At 43.2% G+C, this 19,170-nt stretch overlaps 1 protein-coding gene across 1 annotated transcript in view; it reads left to right on the plus strand.

Moving 5' to 3' along the window:
• Window positions 1-19,170, plus strand: part of LOC126470752 (NACHT and WD repeat domain-containing protein 2) — a 312,185-nt gene that overhangs the window by 257,205 nt on the left and 35,810 nt on the right. The window contains exons 24-25 of the mRNA XM_050098758.1: window positions 13,946-14,154; window positions 18,940-19,139. Of these exons, the coding sequence (XP_049954715.1) occupies window positions 13,946-14,154; window positions 18,940-19,139 (409 nt within the window). The remainder of the gene's footprint in view (window positions 1-13,945; window positions 14,155-18,939; window positions 19,140-19,170) is intronic.

Consider the following 19,170-nt stretch of genomic DNA (forward strand, 5'->3'; position numbering starts at 1 on the left):
AAAGAAAGGATATTGCGGAGACATGGCTTAGCCACAGCCTGGGGGTTGTTTCCAGAATGAGAGTGTGCGCTGATATGAAACCACGAGAGTGCTCCTGCTATCATACGCAATCACATTACCCGACCGTAACTCCAGGTGTAGGACCAATGTGTCTAGCACGCAGACAGTTTGGTTGCAGGACCTCAAGTGGCCTCCTTCTAACCAAAGCGCGGGAGAACACAGAGCCAGAACCAGCTTCCATCAGAAAATACAACAGACGTCCACCCTGCCCTTCAGTGAGCTCTCGCATGACACCACTGAAGTCGCAGACGGCGGTGGTTTGGCGTATGCGGAATGCACGCTACAGGGCGCCTGGCTTGGAGCTGTCCTTGAAGTAACCGATCTGCAACAGTTTGTTGTGTCACTGTGGTGCCAGCTGCTACTGAAATTGCTGCTGCAGGTGCAGTACGATTTGCCAGAGCCATAGCCGAAAAAAAAAATGGCTCTGAGCACTATGGGACTTAACTGCTGAGGTCATCAGTCCCCTAGAACTTAGAAGTACTTAAACCTAACTAACCTATGGACATCACACACATCCATGCCCGAGGCAGGATTCAAACCTGCGACCATAGCGGTCGCGCGGTTCCAGACTGTAGCGCTGTTGGATAAGCAGCTGCCAGCAGCAAGTCGTATACTCTTATCTCATTTATTTGTTACATAGTTTAATTCTTAATTTCTTTGCGTGTTTATGGTATTTGCATTGTTTAATTCATAAATTTCGGGCGTATTATAGTATTTGAGAGTTGTAGCATCGCCTCTTAGTACCTGAATAGTGTAAAATCGCGTAGTCTCCTTCCGCCGCCGAGCAGTGTGTCAGCAGTGCGCAAGTAGCAGCATTACTGCATTTACTAGGCAGTCTTGTATTTTAATAACCGTTTAAATTTTGTGTCGAATTGTTTGTGCTCTCTGTAGATTAGTTCAGACGTTCTTTGCACAACAGTTTTAGCATGGATAGGGACTGCAACTGCTGTGTTAGGATGCGGGCTGAGTTGGCATCCCTTCACTCCCAGCTTCAGGCAGTGTTGGCTTCGGTCACACAGCTTTAGACTGTTGCCATTGGGCATCACTGTGGGGGTCCGGATGGGGGTTTGTCGGGGACGGCCAGCTCGTCCCACGCATCCCCTGATCGGTTCAAATGGCTCTGAGCACTATGGGACTCAACTGCTGAGGTCATTAGTCCCCTAGAACTTAGAACTAGTTAAACCTAACTAACGTAAGGACATCACAAACATCCATGCCCGAGGCAGGATTCGAACCTGCGACTGTAGCGGTCTTGCGGTTCCAGACTGCAGCGCCTTTAACCGCACGGCCACTTCGACCGGCCCCCTGATCGGACTAGGACTGTGGCTGCCCGGGATACTGCCCACATTGAGGCTGATCCCTCACCTGTGGTAGAGTGGGAGGTCGTCTCGAGGTGTGGCAGGGGGCGAAAGACATTCCGGAGGGCTGAATGGAAGGCCTCTCCAGTTTGTCTGACGAACTGGTTTCAGGCTCTGTCTCAGGCTGATACTGATCTTTGGCCGGACATGGCTGCTTGTCCTGTTCCAGAGGTTGCCCCTCAGTCTGCAAGATCCAGGCGGTCGCAGAGGGTGGGCTTACTGGTAGTTGGGAGCTCCAACGTCAGGCACGTAATGGGGCCCCTTAGGGATATGGCAGAAAGAGAGGGGAAGAAAACCAATGTGCACTCTGTTTGCATACCGGGGGGAGTCATTCCAGATGTGGAAAGGGTCCTTCCGGATGCCATGAAGGGTACAGGGTGCACCCATCTGCAGGTGGTCGCTCATGTCGGCACCAATGATGTGTCTCGCTATGGATCGGAGGAAATCCTCTGTGGCTTCCGGCGGCTATCTGATTTGGTGAAGACTGCCAGTCTCGCTAGCGGAATGAAAGCAGAACTCACCATCTGCAGCATCGTCGACAGAACTGAATGCGGACCTTTGGTACGGAGCCGAGTGGAGGGTCTGAATCAGAGGCTGAGATGGTTCTGCGACCGTGTGGGCTGCAGATTCCTCGACTTGCGCCTTAGGGTGGTGGGGTTTCGGGTTCCGCTGGATAGGTCAGGAGTCCACTACACGCAACAAGCGGCCACATGGGTAGCAGGGGTTGTGTGGCGTGGACTGGGCGGTTTTTTAGGTTAGATGGCCTCGGGCAAGTACAGAAAGGGCAGCAGCCTCAAAGGGTGCGGGGCAAAGTCAGGACATGCGGGGGCCAAGCAGCAATCGGTATTGTAATTGTAAACTGTCGAAGCTGCATTGGTAAAGTACCGGAACTTCAAGCGCTGATAGAAAGCGCCGACGTTGAAATCGCTATAGGTACAGTAAGCTGGCTGAAGCCAGAGATAAATTCTGCCGAAATTTTTACAAAGGCACAGACGGTGTTTAGAAAGGATAGATTGCATGCAACCGGTGGTGGCGTGTTTGTCGCTGTTAGTAGTAGTTTATCCTGTAGTGAAGTAGAAGTGGATAGTTCCTGTGAATTATTATGGGTGGAGGCTACGCTCAACAACCGAGCTAGGTTAATTATTGGCTCCTTTTACCGACCTCCCGACTCAGCAGCATTAGTGGCAGAACAACTGAGAGAAAATTTGGAATACATTTCACATAAATTTTCTCAGCATGTTATAGTCTTAGGTGGAGATTTCAATTTACCAGATATAGACTGGGACACTCAGATGTTTAGGACGGGTGGTAGGGACAGAGCATCGAGTGGTGGTAGGGACAGAGCATCGAGTGACATTATACTGAGTGCACTATCCGAAAATTACCTCGAGCAATTAAACAGAGAACCGACTCGTGGAGATAACATCTTGGACCTATTGATAACAAACAGACCCGAACTTTTCGACTCTGTAAGTGCAGAACAGGGAATCAGTGATCATAAGGCCGTTGCAGCATCCCTGAATATCGAAGTTAATAGGAATATAAAAAAAGGGAGGAAGGTTTATCTGTTTAGCAAGAGTAATAGAAGGCAGATTTCAGACTACCTAACAGATCAAAACGAAAATTTCTGTACCGACACTGACAATGTTGAGTGTTTATGGAAAAAGTTCAAGGCAATCGTAAAATGCGTTTTAGACAGGTACGTGCCGAGTAAAACTGTGAGGGACGGGAAAAACCCACCGTGGTACAACAACAAAGTTAGGAAACTACTGCGAAAGCAAAGAGAGCTCCACTCCAAGTTTAAACGCAGCCAAAACCTCTCAGACAAACAGAAGCTGAACGATGTCAAAGTTAGCGTAAGGAGGGCTATGCGTGAAGCGTTCATTGAATTCCAAAGTAAAATTCTATGTACCGACTTGACAGAAAATCCTAGGAAGTTCTGGTCTTACGATAAATCAGTAAGTGGCTCGAAACAGCACATCCAGACACTCCGGGATGATTATGGCATTGAAACAGAGGATGACACGCGTAAAGCTGAAATACTAAACACCTTTTTCCAAAGCTGTTTCACAGAGGAAGACCGCACTGCAGTTCCTTCTCTAAATCCTCGCACAAACGAAAAAATGGCTGACATGGAAATAAGTGTCCAAGGAATAGAAAAGCAACTGGAATCACTCAACAGAGGAAAGTCCACTGGACCTGACGGGATACCAATTCGATTCTACACAGAGTACGCGAAAGAACTTGCCCCCCTTCTAACAGCAGTGTACCGCAAGTCTCTAGAGGAACGGAGGGTTCCAAATGATTGGAAAAGAGCACAGGTAGTCCCAGTCTTCAAGAAGGGTCGTCGAGCAGATGCGCAAAACTATAGACCTATATCTCTGACGTCGATCTGTTGTAGAATTTTAGGACATGTTTTTTGCTCGCGTGTCATGTCGTTTTTGGAAACCCAGAATCTACTCTGTAGATCGTGTGAGACCCAACTCGCTTTATTTGTTCATGAGACCCAGAAAATATTAGATACAGGCTCCCAGGTAGATGCTATTTTTCTTGACTTCCGGAAGGCGTTCGATACAGTTCCGCACTGTCGCCTGATAAACAAAGTAAGAGCCTACGGAATATCAGACCAGCTGTGTGGCTGGATTGAAGAGTTTTTAGCAAACAGAACACAGCATGTTGTTATGAATGGAGAGACGTCTACAGACGTTAAAGTAACCTCTGGCGTGCCACAGGGGAGTGTTATGGGACCATTGCTTTTCACAATATACGAGGGCAGTTCAATAAGTAATGCAATACATTTTTTTTCTGAAACAGGGGTTGTTTTATTCAGCATTGAAATACACCAGGTTATTCCCCAATCTTTTAGCTACACAACACTATTTTTCAACGTAATCTCCATTCAATGCTACGGCCTTACGCCACCTTGAAATGAGGGCCTGTATGCCTGCACGGTACCATTCCACTGGTCGATGTCGGAGCCAACGACGTACTGCATCAATAACTTCTTCATCATCCGCGTAGTGCCTCCCACGGATTGCGTCCTTCATTGGGCCAAACATATGGAAATCCGACGGTGCGAGATCGGGGCTGTAGGGTGCATGAGGAAGAACAGTCCACTGAAGTTTTGTGAGCTCCTCTCGGGTGCGATGACTTGTGTGAGGTCTTGCGTTGTCATGAAGAAGGAGAAGTTCGTTCAGATTTTTGTGCCTACGGACACGCTGAAGTCGTTTCTTCAATTTCTGAAGAGTAGCACAATACACTTCAGAGTTGATCGTTTGACCATGGGGAAGGACATCGAACAGAATAACCCCTTCAGCGTCCCAGAAGACTGTAACCATGACTTTACCGGCTGAGAGTATGGCTTTAAACTTTTTCTTGGTAGGGGAGTGGGTGTGGCGCCACTCCATTGATTGCTGTTTTGTTTCAGGTTCGAAGTTATGAACCCATGTTTCGTCGCCTGTAACAATCTTTGACAAGAAATTGTCACCCTCAGCCACATGACGAGCAAGCAATTCCGCACAGATGGTTCTCCTTTGCTCTTTATGGTGTTCGGTTAGACAACGAGGGACCCAGCGGGAACAAACCTTTGAATATCCCAACTGGTGAACAATTGTGACAGCACTACCAACAGAGATGTCAAGTTGAGCACTGAGTTGTTTGATGGTGATCCGTCGATCATCTCAAACGAGTGTGTTCGCACGCTCCGCCGTTGCAGGAGTCACAGCTGTGCACGGCCCGCCCACACGCGGGAGATCAGACAGTCTTGCTTGACCTTGCGGCGATGATGACACACGCTTTGCCCAACGACTCACCGTGCTTTTGCCCACTGCCAGTTCACCGTAGACATTCTGCAATATCCGAGATGCCCTGGTTTTCCGCCAAAAGAAACTCGATCACTGCCCGTTGTTTGCAACGCACATCCGTTACAGACGCCATTTTAACAGCTCCGTACAGCGCTGCCACCTGTAGAAAGTCAATGAAACTATACGAGACGAAGCGGGAATGTTTGAAAATATTCCACAAGAAATTTCCGGTTTTTTCAACCAAAATTGGCCGAGAAAAAAAATGTGTTGCATTACTTATTGAACTGCCCTCGTATATATAAATGACCCAGTAGATAGTGTCGGAAGTTCCATGCGGCTTTTCGCGGATGATGCTGTAGTATACAGAGAAGTTGCAGCATTAGAAAATTGTAGCGAAATGCAGGAAGATCTGCAACGGATAGGCACTTGGTGCAGGGAGTGGCAACTGACCCTTGACATAGACAAATGTAATGTATTGCGAATACATAGAAAGAAGGATCCTTTATTGTATGATTATATGATAGCGGAACAAACACTGGTAGCAGTTACTTCTGTAAAATATCTGGGAGTATGCGTGCGGAACGATTTGAAGTGGAATGATCATATAAAATTAGTTGTTGGTAAGGCGGGTACCAGGTTGAGATTCATTGGGAGAGTCCTTAGAAAATGTAGTCCATCAACAAAGGAGGTGGCTTACAAAACACTCGTTCGACCTATACTTGAGTATTGCTCATCAGTGTGGGATCCGTATCAGATCGGGTTGACGGAGGAGATAGAGAAGATCCAAAGAAGATCGGCGCAATTCGTCACAGGGTTATTTGGTGAGAGTGATAGCGTTACGGATATGTTTAGCAAACTCAAGTGGCAGACTCTGCAAGAGAGACGCTCTGCATAGCTGTGTAGCTTGCTCGCCAGGTTTCGAGAGGGTGCGTTTCTGTATGAGGTATCGAATATATTGCTTCCCCCTACTTATACCTCCCGAGGAGATCACGAATGTGAAATTAGAGAGATCCGAGCGCGCACGGAGGCTTTCAGATAGTCGTTCTTCCCGCGAACCATACGCGACTGGAACAGAAAAGGGAGGTAATGACAGTGGCACGTAAAGTGCCCTCCACCACACACCGTTGCGTGGCTTGCGGAGTATAAATGTAGATGTAGATGTAGAACCGCTCGGCCACTCCGGCCGGCGCTATAGCCGAACGCGATGGTCTTCGCTCTCGGTAGTGTCACGTGGCCGTTCGTCCTCTTGCAACCGTACGTTCCCGTGACCACCGCTGCCAGCAATCATGTACACAGGCTACATTCCTGCCAAGTCTTCCCGCAATATCGCAGAAGGAACATCCAGCTCTTCGTGGCCCTATTATATGATCTCGTTCAAACTCAGTGAGGTGTTAACAATGGCGTCCTTGTCGCCTTAAAGGCATCTTGGCTAACATCAACTCACCATATCAAATCTCAAAGGTAACTGACGCTCACGATTGTTATAGCATGTATTTAAAGCAAACCTGATTGGCATCCTCATAGTGGTTCTATTAGCCCGACTCTTATGTGACTGCCGCGAAATCTGAACATAAATCATCTTTCAGATGTAGAAACACGTCTACCAAACCATTTATGTCGCACGACTCCTCCTTGGTGTTGCGATTTTCTCTGTTAGTGTACATCTTGGGTCGTTGTTTCCGATATTGTAGTGAAATATGCCGATGGAAGTGGAAAGGGTCACTCTATGAAGCACCAGTCCTACATTTATCGAACTTTGTGGGAAGGTTCATCATATAACTTTTTTTACATTATTTTACTTTCATTCCTTGAGAAACTTACGTCCGTCATAAACACGAGTGCGGGCACGGGCATAGACAATAATACGGTCTTGTATTTGTTGTGATATGGGAGCAAGTGTCTTCGAATGCTATAAGGGTACGAGAGGCAAGTTAGGGTGACAGTTACTAAAACAATGGCGTTTTTCGTTGTGGCGAGTTCTTTTCATGAAAATGCAATCTCCAACTTTCTCCTCAGAATGGCAGAATATTTAGTTGACTACCACCTACTTAGGGAGAAATGACCATTGTGATAAAATAAGAAAAATCATAACTGGATGGAAAGATTTAATTTTACATTTATCCCTCTTGCTATTTCGAGAGTTGAAAGGTAGAGAACTAGGCTGAAAGAGGTCCTGTGAACCCTCTGCCAAATAATTAAGTATCAATTACAGAGTAACCATGTAGGTGTAGAAACAGAACTCCTTGCCATGCCTGAAGGGGGTGCTGTGTTAGTATGAGAAGATTACTGGCTGGAACGTTGCAGAGATGCTCTATGGGTGACAAATTAGGGTACTGGGCAGACCAGTCAGGGATCACTACACTATTCAAAGTGAACTGAGGGATCGTGCATTATACTGCTGGAATATGGCTTTTAGTGGGGGAGAATGTTGTACGTAAAAGATAGAGTATCCAGGAACACACGACGATTTTTGGTTGGTAATTTATTCTAGTGACAGGTTTTAGATTCGAGTAAAGGAATGCCCACTAGGTACCGCAGTACCCATTTTCCACCATTTTCTACAGTTTTTATTGAATTTAGACATCATGTTGTGTTTTGTGCCGAATTTCTGTTTAGTGCCCGCCCCCCCCCCCCCCCACACACACACACATATACGTCTTGTATAATGTATTAATGTTGTTTGGAATATATTGTTAATTCTTCAGGTACAGAATTTTATGGAGTGTAAAATGCTGTGTATTTTTAGAACTATTTATATAACTTGCGGACAGTTAAGCCGTACTTCGTCGGTTGTGCAGCATCTTTAATCTTGAAACAGAAGGTCTTTTACAGTGGAACATGTGGTACTTGCGAATGAACTAAATTTCTTTGATGTGACAGTTTTACGTGTTTTGAATGATGGAAATTTGTGATAGTTTCCAATACTTTTTATTTCAAAATATATTTGACTTGTAACTGGTGTTTGTTTAGTATTTCTGCGTAATTTGATTTCACTTAATGATTATTGGTCTGTAGTAGAGTAATAATGTAAAAGATCGAATATTAAATACAGTACTGACATGAGTTTCCCGACTGCAACGCTCCTAAATTTCAATCGAATATTTGTTCCTAGGTACGTGACCATGTTCTATCTTGGAGCATGTTTTCACATTTGGAAAAACCTTAACTTCTGGAGAAAATTTGTAATTTCGGAAAAAGACTGTACCACATAAAAAGTGAAAGCATCCTTTAAAAATCACATTAAGCTTCTATTACAGGGCAGCGGAAGTCTAAAAACGTACCAATGTAAAACACTCTCCGCTACCCTGGTCATGAAGGATATAAAAACAAAGTTGACCCATTCTTGTCACATACACTTTGTGACCAAAAGTATCCAGACAATGACTTGTAAGTTCGTGGTGCCCTCCATCGGTAATTTTAGAATTCAGTATGGTGTTGGCCCACCCTTAGCCTTTCACGGAGTGCTGCACTGAGGACAGGTATCGGGTATCGTTGTCGGTCGGCGAGGCCAGGCACGAAGTCGGCGTTCCATAACATACCAAATATGTTCCACAGGATTCAGGTCAGGACTCTGTGCAGGCCAGTACATTACAGGGATGTTATTGTCGTGCAACCACTCCGCCACAGGCCGTGCATTATGAACAGGTGCTCGACCGTGTTGAAAGATGCAATCGCCATCCCTGCATTGCTCTTCAACAATGGGAAGCAAGAAAGTGCTTAAAACACCAATGCAGGCCTATACTGTGACAGTGCCACGCAAAACAACAAAGGACAAACACACACACCCATGCCCGAGGGAGACCTCGAACCTCCGCCGGGACCAGCCGCACAGTCGATGACTGCAGCGCCCTAGACCGCTCGGCTAATCCCGCGAGGCACAGTCACTCTCTGCCATCGGATCGTCACATTGTGTACCGCGATTCTTCACTGCACACAACTTTTTTCCACTGTTCAGTTTTCCAATGTTTACGCTCCTTACACCAAGCGAGGTGTCGTTTGGCATTTACCGGCGTGATGTGTGGCTTATGAGCAGCCTTTCGACCATGAAATCCAATTTTTCTCACCTCCTGCCTAACTGTCATAGTACTTGCAGTAGATCCTGATGCAGTTTGGAATTCCTGTGTGATGGTCTAGATAGTTGTCTGCCTATTACACATTACGACACTCTTCAACTGTCGGCGTTCTCTGTCAGTCAACAGACGAGGTCGGTCTGTACGCTTTTGTGCTGAAGTGTCCCTTCACGTTTCCAATTCACCATCACATCGGAAACAGTGGACCTAGGGATGTTAAGGAGCGTGGAAATCTAGCGTGCAGATGTATGACACAAGTGACACCCAATCACCTGACCACGTTAGAAGTCCGTGAGTTGCGTAGAGCGCCCCATTCTGCTCTCTCACGATGTCTACTGAGTACTGAGATCGCTGATGTGGTGTACCTGGCAGTAGGTGGCAGCACAATGCACGTAATATGAAAAACGTAGGTTTTTGGGGGTGTCCTGATACTTTTGATCACAGTCTACTAGCGGGAATTCAGTCTTCCTTCAGAAAGTACCAAATCAGTCCATTCGTCATATCCAATAGCTCCCTACACCATGATCCCACGGGCTGGAGAGGCACAAGTGTCGAGAATCGCGCCGGCCGCGGTGGTCTCGCGGTTCTAGGCGCGCAGTCCGGAACCGTGCGACTGCTACGGTCGCAGGTTCGAATCCTGCCTCGGGCATGGATGTGTGTGATGTCCTTAGGTTAGTTAGGTTTAAGTAGTTCTAAGTTCTAGGGGACTGATGACCACAGCAGTTGAGTCCCATAGTGCTAAGAGCCATTTGAACCATCGAGAATCGCTGCTTCCCGTGGGTTCTCGCCAGGTCATCTACGGGCACTGTGGCGCCTATCTGACCGCCACAAACAGAAGCGAGACTCATCGCTGAAAGTTACAAAATGCCATTCAATGTTCCAGTTGACTCTGGTCCCACACCATGCAAGAGTCTGTTGTCTGTGACATGGTGTCAACGGTAAACGGTAACCGGTGACCGGTAAACGATAAACGACAATCGCAACCCAGCGGCCAGCAATCTGTTCCCGACGGTTCGTAGTGACTCTCTGGCTGCCCGCCAGGATGTCCGCTGTTGAAATCCGTGTATTAGCCAGATTCACTCGAACAATCCTACGATCTTTTCGTGGTGTAGTCCTTGTGGAAGGAGCCATATCAACTGTTCTTACCACACTGTTGGCCTGAGTTCATCTCGTCACCATCAGTTCTGCAGCATTTGAATTACAGCCAACGGTCTGTGCGATATGTCGGTATGATATTCCCACGTTCCTGATGGCGGTCTCAAAGTCCAAAAAACGACGATAAGCCGAAACCGCATGTCCTCCGGACATACTCTGTTGCAATGTCCGCCTGAAAAGTTCCAGTAACATTAGACACCCAATAGTGATCAAGTACTTGCACATTCCAGACGCCAACGGACAGCTGTCCGATGGAACGTAAAACCAATCGCAACTAAGTGGACATCCAGTTGCGGTATTGGCGTGCAAATTCCAGCCTTAGTCCCCGTTGAACAGCAGTCATCATGGGTGTATGAACCAGGCACCTACTGCGGAGGCCCATACGCAGCAACGTTCGCCGAACACTTGTTGAGGAGACGCTGTTGGTAGCCCCTTGGTTCATCTGCGCGCTCAGTCCTCAAAAGTTGCACGTCCATTCGCGCGTACACATTTTTGCTGTCGTCGTTTACCCCAGTCATCTGTAATAGCCCGTGGTGCGCCACAGTTGCCTCGGCACCAGCTTTGGATAGCGCCGTTTTGCAGTGCACGGCATATTTTAACCTCAGCAGCACGCGAACTGTTTACTAACTTAGCCGTTTCGGTAATGCTTCTACACTTGGCCCAAAAGCCAATGATCATGCCCTTTTCGACGTCAAATAAATCTCTCCGTTTCCGCGTTACGACAACGACTGTACTGTTTTCCGCATCCCACTGACACGCTTTATGTACCCTCCACTGCTAGTGATGATACATGCCGTCTGTGAGTGATTATTGCACGTTGATGTCGAACATGGGCGGTGGTCACCTTGATGTGATTGGACCTTGTATTCACCTGCACTAATGGGATTTTCCTGTACCGAGATTAAGCTCGTATGTAGATGAAATTTTAATCAGTATTTGCCACATATATGGAAATATTGGAGTATCAGTGTGGTAGTGTTCGGTACAGGTGTTTGTGGTGCAACATTTTCCATTTACGTCAGTGTGGTAATGAGGTCTTCTCGTATGGCGCAACGCACACAGCACTAGCTTGCTCAGCACAGAGTTTTAAGTATCCTGCTGGCCAGATTTACGATCACAGGTCTGTTATACAAGGCATATTATCCGCGTTTTTTCAGCAGTTCGTATACCAGTTTTAGGTGAATGCTGGACTAGTTCCCTATTTGCGCTTCAGAAATCCAACACACAAATAGTTAAACATGGAAACATATAAAGCAGAATTCACACTATTCGTAGACCAGTGGCGTATCTCATAATGGGTTTTTTCAGTTATGTTGGCTCTATGGCATTAGAAAAGATGTCCAGCCATAGTATGAACTGCCACATCTCCTATGAGCAACGATTCATTACCTACAGGCCATGCGAAACAGTATTATGTCAGGAGAAAGATGTGTTACAGTATTTATTGTTGTAAACCTTTCTTACATATTTTGATTAACGTGAAAAAATCGTCGCGACACAACCTTCAGCGTAAAAATGTTCACGCGTTAGAACATTCTTTGCTAAGTGTCCACATACGTACCTCTTATTAACGTTACCCCAGTAGTTTGTTACCAGACGACATTCGAAGTTCATCTTAGATTTACGAATATTTTTTAAAGTGTCTGAATAGGTACTGAGTATCAGAAATAGACGGTTATTAACAGTTCTATTTTATTTTAAAAGTAGCAGGTTTGATCTGAATGTTTCATATTTCATAAAAAAAACAGCCTCTCAAATTTTCATTCTACGTGCTTATTACCGCAGAGCGTCGTTTCCCGTACAAGCTTCAGATCCGGCATATGCTGGTTTCTAAACATTTGACATTCGTTATATCCTGATATCCACTCTAAGCTGAACTACCGTGTACCTGTATGCAACTGAATGAACCAAGAATCTGTCCCTTACGTAACATTGTGTTCTCTGTAACGTGAGAACTTTAGGTAATTACACTCTTCTGAAAATTAGGTCAGGTAACTTCTTTCAGTGAGCTACACAACATATTATAGTATACTTTCCATTAGAATCAAAGTGGTAGAGTATTAGAAGGCAACCATATTAGTAAATGCACTGAAACAATAGTTTTTCGAGGAGTAGGTTGGATCTACTCCATGATCTTTCAATAAAGAGATGATAGACTTCTAAAAACCTTTCATCATTTGAGGCCTTTTACTTGGGTTCTAACTGTAAAGTACACCAGTTTCAATAAATGAAGGGAACATTTCAATATAGCCATAAATAAAGAGATGATAGCCTTCTAAAAACCTTTCATCATTTGAGTCCTTTTACTTGGGTTCTAACTGTAAAGTACACCAGTTTCAATAAGTGAAGGGAACATTCCAATATAGCCATAAGTTAAAACACGGATACTTGTTGATACTACGAAAATTACGCAGAGTGAAATGTAGGCGACACGGTGCACATGAAACATGGAATCACTGCTCCATACAATTCATAATGCGGAGTGGTACAACCGCGAGGAGCAACGCAGCAACACAGTGATGCGTGGAGCTGTTAATGATACTGTTTATGAGCTCCATAAGAGCAAGGCTATTTGTGGGGATTAGGACTGCAAGCAATAACAAACGTCTGCCACGATCATTCCAAACATGCATTATGGGATTCAGACGAAAGATCGAGTTGGCTATCTCACGCGCAGATTTTTTTTTTTAATGTAAAGATTTCTGTACAAGACATGTCAGTCGATTTCATAACCTGGGGCACAGGCTAACGAGCGCTCATTAACATCAGGGATGTTGCAGCCAACAGTCTCACGTGGAAAGACATTTAGGTCTGAGCGTCCACCTGTAGATTTGTTATCTGTTAAAGTATACACACAGGCACTGACTCATTGGCAAGTATCCCTTTAACGGGAGTTCGTTGGAGAATGGCTTCTGGTTTCCGGCCAAATAAAAAAAAAAAGATACTGTCATTTTGGTACCAAACCGGGACTCATCAGCGATGAGGACGGTCGTCCATTGATCTGCAGCCTTGAGTACAGTTTTTGGTTGAATCCCTGGCTTGCCAACTAATTGGTGCTGTGACTAGATGTGAGGCTTCCTGTGACAGTACAATAAAATGGGCCGCTACCAGACGGGTGTCTACAGAAACATCGAAACTTTGGGTTCGTAGCCCGTTATTTAGTCACGATCAACTGAAACATTCGTCGTTACGCGTAATCGTTCAATACTCTATAGAAGAATTGACGAGGTGTTTGCAAGAGTAGAGATTTTATTTGAATAACGGGGAGTGTGTGTCATGTTCCATTAGTGTCCAGACTAGCTTGGAGCCAATAAGTCTGAAAGAATTATAGAGAAATGTTTATCATTTCTGTAACCGCGAATTTACCCCATACCAAAGGCGTATTACATGTACTTTATGACAAAACCAACTGAAATGCACCTATTTGTAATACAGTTTCCTTACTGATGTTTGGCATGCCATTAGTTGGAAGTATATCATATACTGCACGTTGTTACAGATACATCGTGTCCGCAGAATCTGGAAACATCTTGATATGGAACCGTCTAACTGAGCAAGTTCTGTTCAAAGACGAACAGCCTGGTGTTCAACAAATTACTCTACTCGAAGGTGGAGCCAAATTCCTGGCTGTCTCAAAGTCTGAAGCAACACAAGGAAGTAATGAAGGAATGCGTGTTAATGCGACAGGAGTCGTGCGGTCTATTCCTGGTAAGGAAAAGTGTTTGTTTGCTCTTATTAACTGAAACTATATGTGTATGTTGTGATACCGTTTACTGTTGTACAATACCCAATGTCTTCAACGATCATTATTTAATATGATATTAATAGTAGCATAGACTTGTTAATTATTATCTTGCTGCAGCTTTTTAGTTTTACGGAGAGCACAGCATCCACACAGAATCGATGTTAATGACTGGACAGAAAATGTGTGGAGAATTATTGTATCATGCCAGTTTTGCTATATCCGACGGATTCAACAAAGTGTAGCTTGGCTGTGCTATTGATAAGCATGGCTTAGCGGAGTGGCGCTGGTGCACCCCGGAACATGTAGTCCATCATGTGCCATAATTCTTATTTGCATTCATATCAAGCGATAGCGGTGTGAGGAATTTGGTTTGTATCCTCAGTACTCTATGAAGGGGATTTTACGTTGTTAAAAAATCTCACTGATCTGAAGGAAAAAATGTATGAGCTTAAGAATTTGTCGACGAAGTCGGGAAAGATTGAGCAAAGTCGGGAAAGAAAATCGTTCGTGTTCTTCTCGTGGGAACCAGACCGGCATTTGACTGAAAGCACACCATCGCTTTGACGACAAGAACGAGTGCAAGTGATATAATAACCTAACGTATGTGCGACGTTGATTGGACGTATCAGTGTCAACGAGAGGCGCCCAAACACTCGCTAAACATCCAAAAGCTCACCTAGGACCAGTTGGTAATCAGGATCGGTGATCTCCAATGGTCTGCCAGTATGCGAAGCCGATATACAGCTCGAACATTAGCTGTACCGCAACTCATTCAATCGAGTCACCTGTTGACAGTCTTCTGTGGCCCAGCGAGGGACGTCGGGACCCTTTAGTGGTTTCAGAGACGTATACAGTGAGTTTCCATATCCAGTGGAAAATAGTGATCGCCTCATTGCCCTTTGGTATTACACGCTTGGCAGCCCGTAAATTAAAAAATGATTTTCTTCCTACGTTTATTGCTAAAGATGGCTACTCGTGTTCGCAAAGCTGTAATTTCACTATTCACTGTGGATGCTAATGCTTCATAAACAAAAAACCCTTAATCTTACTTTTTTATTCCCTCCCCCTAATGCAGTACCGCCGTTTATGCAATGAACTGAGAAATTTTTAAAACAGAAAAAAGTGAAAGAAAGACTAAGTACCTCTCAGACTCCTTAAATCTACATTATTCTGCCGTTACATTTTAGTGCCTATTTGATGAAGTAAACGAGCATTTTACTTAGGTTTACTCTTTTGAAAGTCGTAGTATTGATATATACAGACGGTAGTATCACTCGATACTCGTGGACGAGAATCTGAATTCTGCCATTGTCTGCCCCTTTAAGACACCCGAATTTTATTTTGTAATTTTCAGCAGATCGCTATTCCACTGACCGCAGCTCACCAGATACTCTCAACTGATCAAAATGGAAATTCGGGCTATCGTGGCAATTGGTGGCACTGGAATCCTATGTGTTTTAGTAAACGTATCAGTTTCATTTTGAGATTTCCTGTTGTTATTTTGAAGTTACGGAAGTCGATATTTAACCTTATAGCGATTCTCGTAGATAATTAAATTTCTACGTAATGGGAAATTATGACACACGTCGTGTGACTGGTCACTTCGGGAGTAGGATTATCCCCAGAAATATCAGCGAGTTGTTGAGATTTACTATAATTGTTCGGATTCAAAATTTTGAACACGACATTATAATTTTATTTCTCTGTGCTCATAAAAAAGAGAGGAGTATATGAATGGCTAGAAACAACTTCTCTTGCCGGACCTAAATCAACAAATAGTATCTTTCAGAATTGTGATGAAGTTACCCCCAAACCTCGACACAGAATACGTACCTTCCGTACCTTCAGAATGACACGTAATTATAGTCTCTGTCGGATCTAATGGGTGGTCAGAACTAATTATACAATCACTTTAAAAGAATTGCAGATCGTCAAGGACGCACACATTCTTCCAATGACTGTAAGTCTATGCTACTCTTAAATTCTTCGGATATATAGTTAGAACAGGACAGCAAGGAGAAACTTGTATTTCATGGAAAAGTAGATGGAAACTAGTATTTAACAGTGCCTTGATCGTGTAGAAATCATGGAAACTAGTGTAAAGGGAACTGCAATACATGGAGAGAGGTTACAAACAGACGAGTATTAGGTCACGACAATCACAAACGGATTACATCGAAGATGGCAATTACATGATTATTCTAAACGATTCTGGACCAGTGTCACTGTTGTTTCTTTAGAAATGGTGGGAGTTCTCTGTCTTCTTGGCTTCTGAAAGAGTAGCTCTCCACCTCTAACAATATCAATACTGAAATGCTGTATTTCTGGAACCGAAAGTGACAGATCGACCCCAGTTGTTAGGCTGTAAACCATTGCTTCCCAGGTCAACAACTGGCACTAGCTGTGCTTTTGACAAGTACATAAATGTACTTATAAACAAAGGGATCAGTGCATAACTAACGCCTGATAAGGCTGACTGGATTCTATTCTGAAATTTACTGCGTGAAATCTGCTGCTGCCTTTAGCTAAACACTTCAATAACGTTACAATTTCTGAAATGTTGCATATCGCACTATGTTTTTGTTGATGAGGTGTTTAAAATGTAAAAACGAAATAAGTGAATGGCTTACTGTCAACAGACGGACCTCTCGACCTTTGATCTACATCGAACAGAGTGCTTCACTTTTCGCTAGTGTGTGTCTTGTGTTGTTAACTATTTACAACCTCCACCGTCGGTAGGATTAATGAGGAATACTTTAGAAATACTGTCTACTATATCTTAACGATTGAAATATTTTCATCACACTAAAGGCTTCATATCTTTACATCACGTGCTTTCTCAATGACGAAGATCCCTTTTTCTCGTCTGTTTGACGCCCGTAAGATTTCTGGTACTAGACATCCTGTGAAAATGAGAATCATTTTACGAAACGCATCATTTCTGGTACAGCAAACAATAATTAAAAATAACTGGCAACACAAATATATATTCTCCATTAGGAATGGCCTAATCTGAATACTGAAATCCAGAGATAAAACTTGAGTCACACTACGGTGATTCACATTGATTTGTTTATTTTGGATATTATAGCAGCATTTGAAAATGAAAACGTCCGAAAGTGGTTAGTAATGTGAAATAATTGTTGAAATAAGTAGTTCTCGTAACATGCAAAGATCAGCACATTCCTCAAACTGGGGAACTATCAAGAATGGGGTTCCACAAGGGTCAGTCTTGGGTCCTTTGTTGTTCTTATTATATATTAATGACTTGCCATTCTATATTCATGAAGAGGCAAAGTTAGTTCTCTTCGCTGATGATACAAGTATAGTAATCACACCTGAGAAACAAGAATTAACTGATGAAATTGTCAATACTGTCTTTCAGAAAATTACTAAGTGGTTCCTTGTAAACGGACTCTCACTGAATTTTGATAAGACACAGTACATACAGTTCCGTACAGTGAATGGTATGACGCCATTAATAAATATAGACCTTAATCAGAAGCATATAGCTAAGGTAGAATATTCCAAATTTTTAGGTATGTCCATTGATGAGAGATTAAATTGGAAGAAACACATTGATGATCTGCTGAAACGTTTGAGTTCAGCTACTTATGCAATAAGGGTCATTGCAAATTTTGGTGATAAACATCTTAGTAAATTAGCTTACTACGCCTATTTTCACTCATTGCTTTCATATGGCATCATATTTTGGGGTAATTCATCACTGAGGAATAAAGTATTTATTGCACAAAAGCGTGTAATCAGAATAATAGCTGGAGTCCACCCAAGATCATCCTGCAGACATTTATTTAAGGATCTAGGGATATTCACAGTAGCTTCTCAGTATATATACTCTCTTATGAAATTTGTTATTAACAACCAAACCCAATTCAAAAGTAATAGCAGTGTGCATAACTACAATACTAGGAGAAAGGACGATCTTCACTATTCAAGATTAAATCTAACTTTGGCACAGAAAGGGGTGAATTATACTGGCACTAAAGTCTTTGGTCACTTACCACATAGTATCAAAAGTCTGACAGATAACCAACAAGTATTTAAGAAGAAATTAAAAGAATTTCTGAATGACAACTCCTTCTACTCAATAGAGGAATTTTTAGATATAAATTAAGAAAAAAAAATATTAAAAAAATAAAAAATAAAAATAAATAAAAATAAAAAATAAAGAAAAACAAAAAACACAAAAAATATTGTTATATTAACTTAAGTATGTTGTTAAATTAACCTAATTATGTCATATATTGGAAAATTCGACTCGTTCCACATCATTACGAAATATCGTATTCGTGATCCATGGAACTAGAATTAATCTAATCTAATCTAATCTAATCTAATCAATAAAAGATTTGTTTCAATAAATTAAAAAGCCTGTGTTGGGAAATAGATTTAACTTTCACAAAAATAGCTCTCGTGTTTCACTAGTTCTGCTGTCAATGGCCCATATTATTCTCATTCGACGTAAACGGTTTCTGATTGAGTCAGGTCTCGATATTCTATGTAGTATACATAATTCAGCTTTTTAATTTGTTTAAATCTGTGAACAAATAATTTTGTACAACATACTACTGGAAATTTTGGACTTATTTTGAATTGCGCTAGCCACTAGCAAATTAATATTGCGCAATTAAATTTCAGCACCTGCAGTTGCCTTCATACTATTGCTTGTAAATGCACTGAAGTTTGTTGCTGCAAACCTTTTGAGATAATTGTTGCCCTTTTTACAGAAGGTACGAAACTATATTCATTCGAGTACCCAGTGAGATGTACTCCTGGTGTGCCATTTAAACCTGGAGTTGTAACATGTGACGATAGTTACATTGTCGTGCTTGGAGCCGATAAAGGTGCAAGAGATTGTTTGTACGTATATAATGCACGAACAGGCGCCAGTATGCATAAGATTCCTCTGAGAGCAGCTTCAGTTAAGGTAAGTGTTAGTTGGAATTATCACTTAAACA

The sequence above is a fragment of the Schistocerca serialis genome, chromosome 3 (assembly GCF_023864345.2).
Source record: "Schistocerca serialis cubense isolate TAMUIC-IGC-003099 chromosome 3, iqSchSeri2.2, whole genome shotgun sequence".
Classification (NCBI taxonomy): Eukaryota; Metazoa; Arthropoda; class Insecta; order Orthoptera; family Acrididae; genus Schistocerca; species Schistocerca serialis.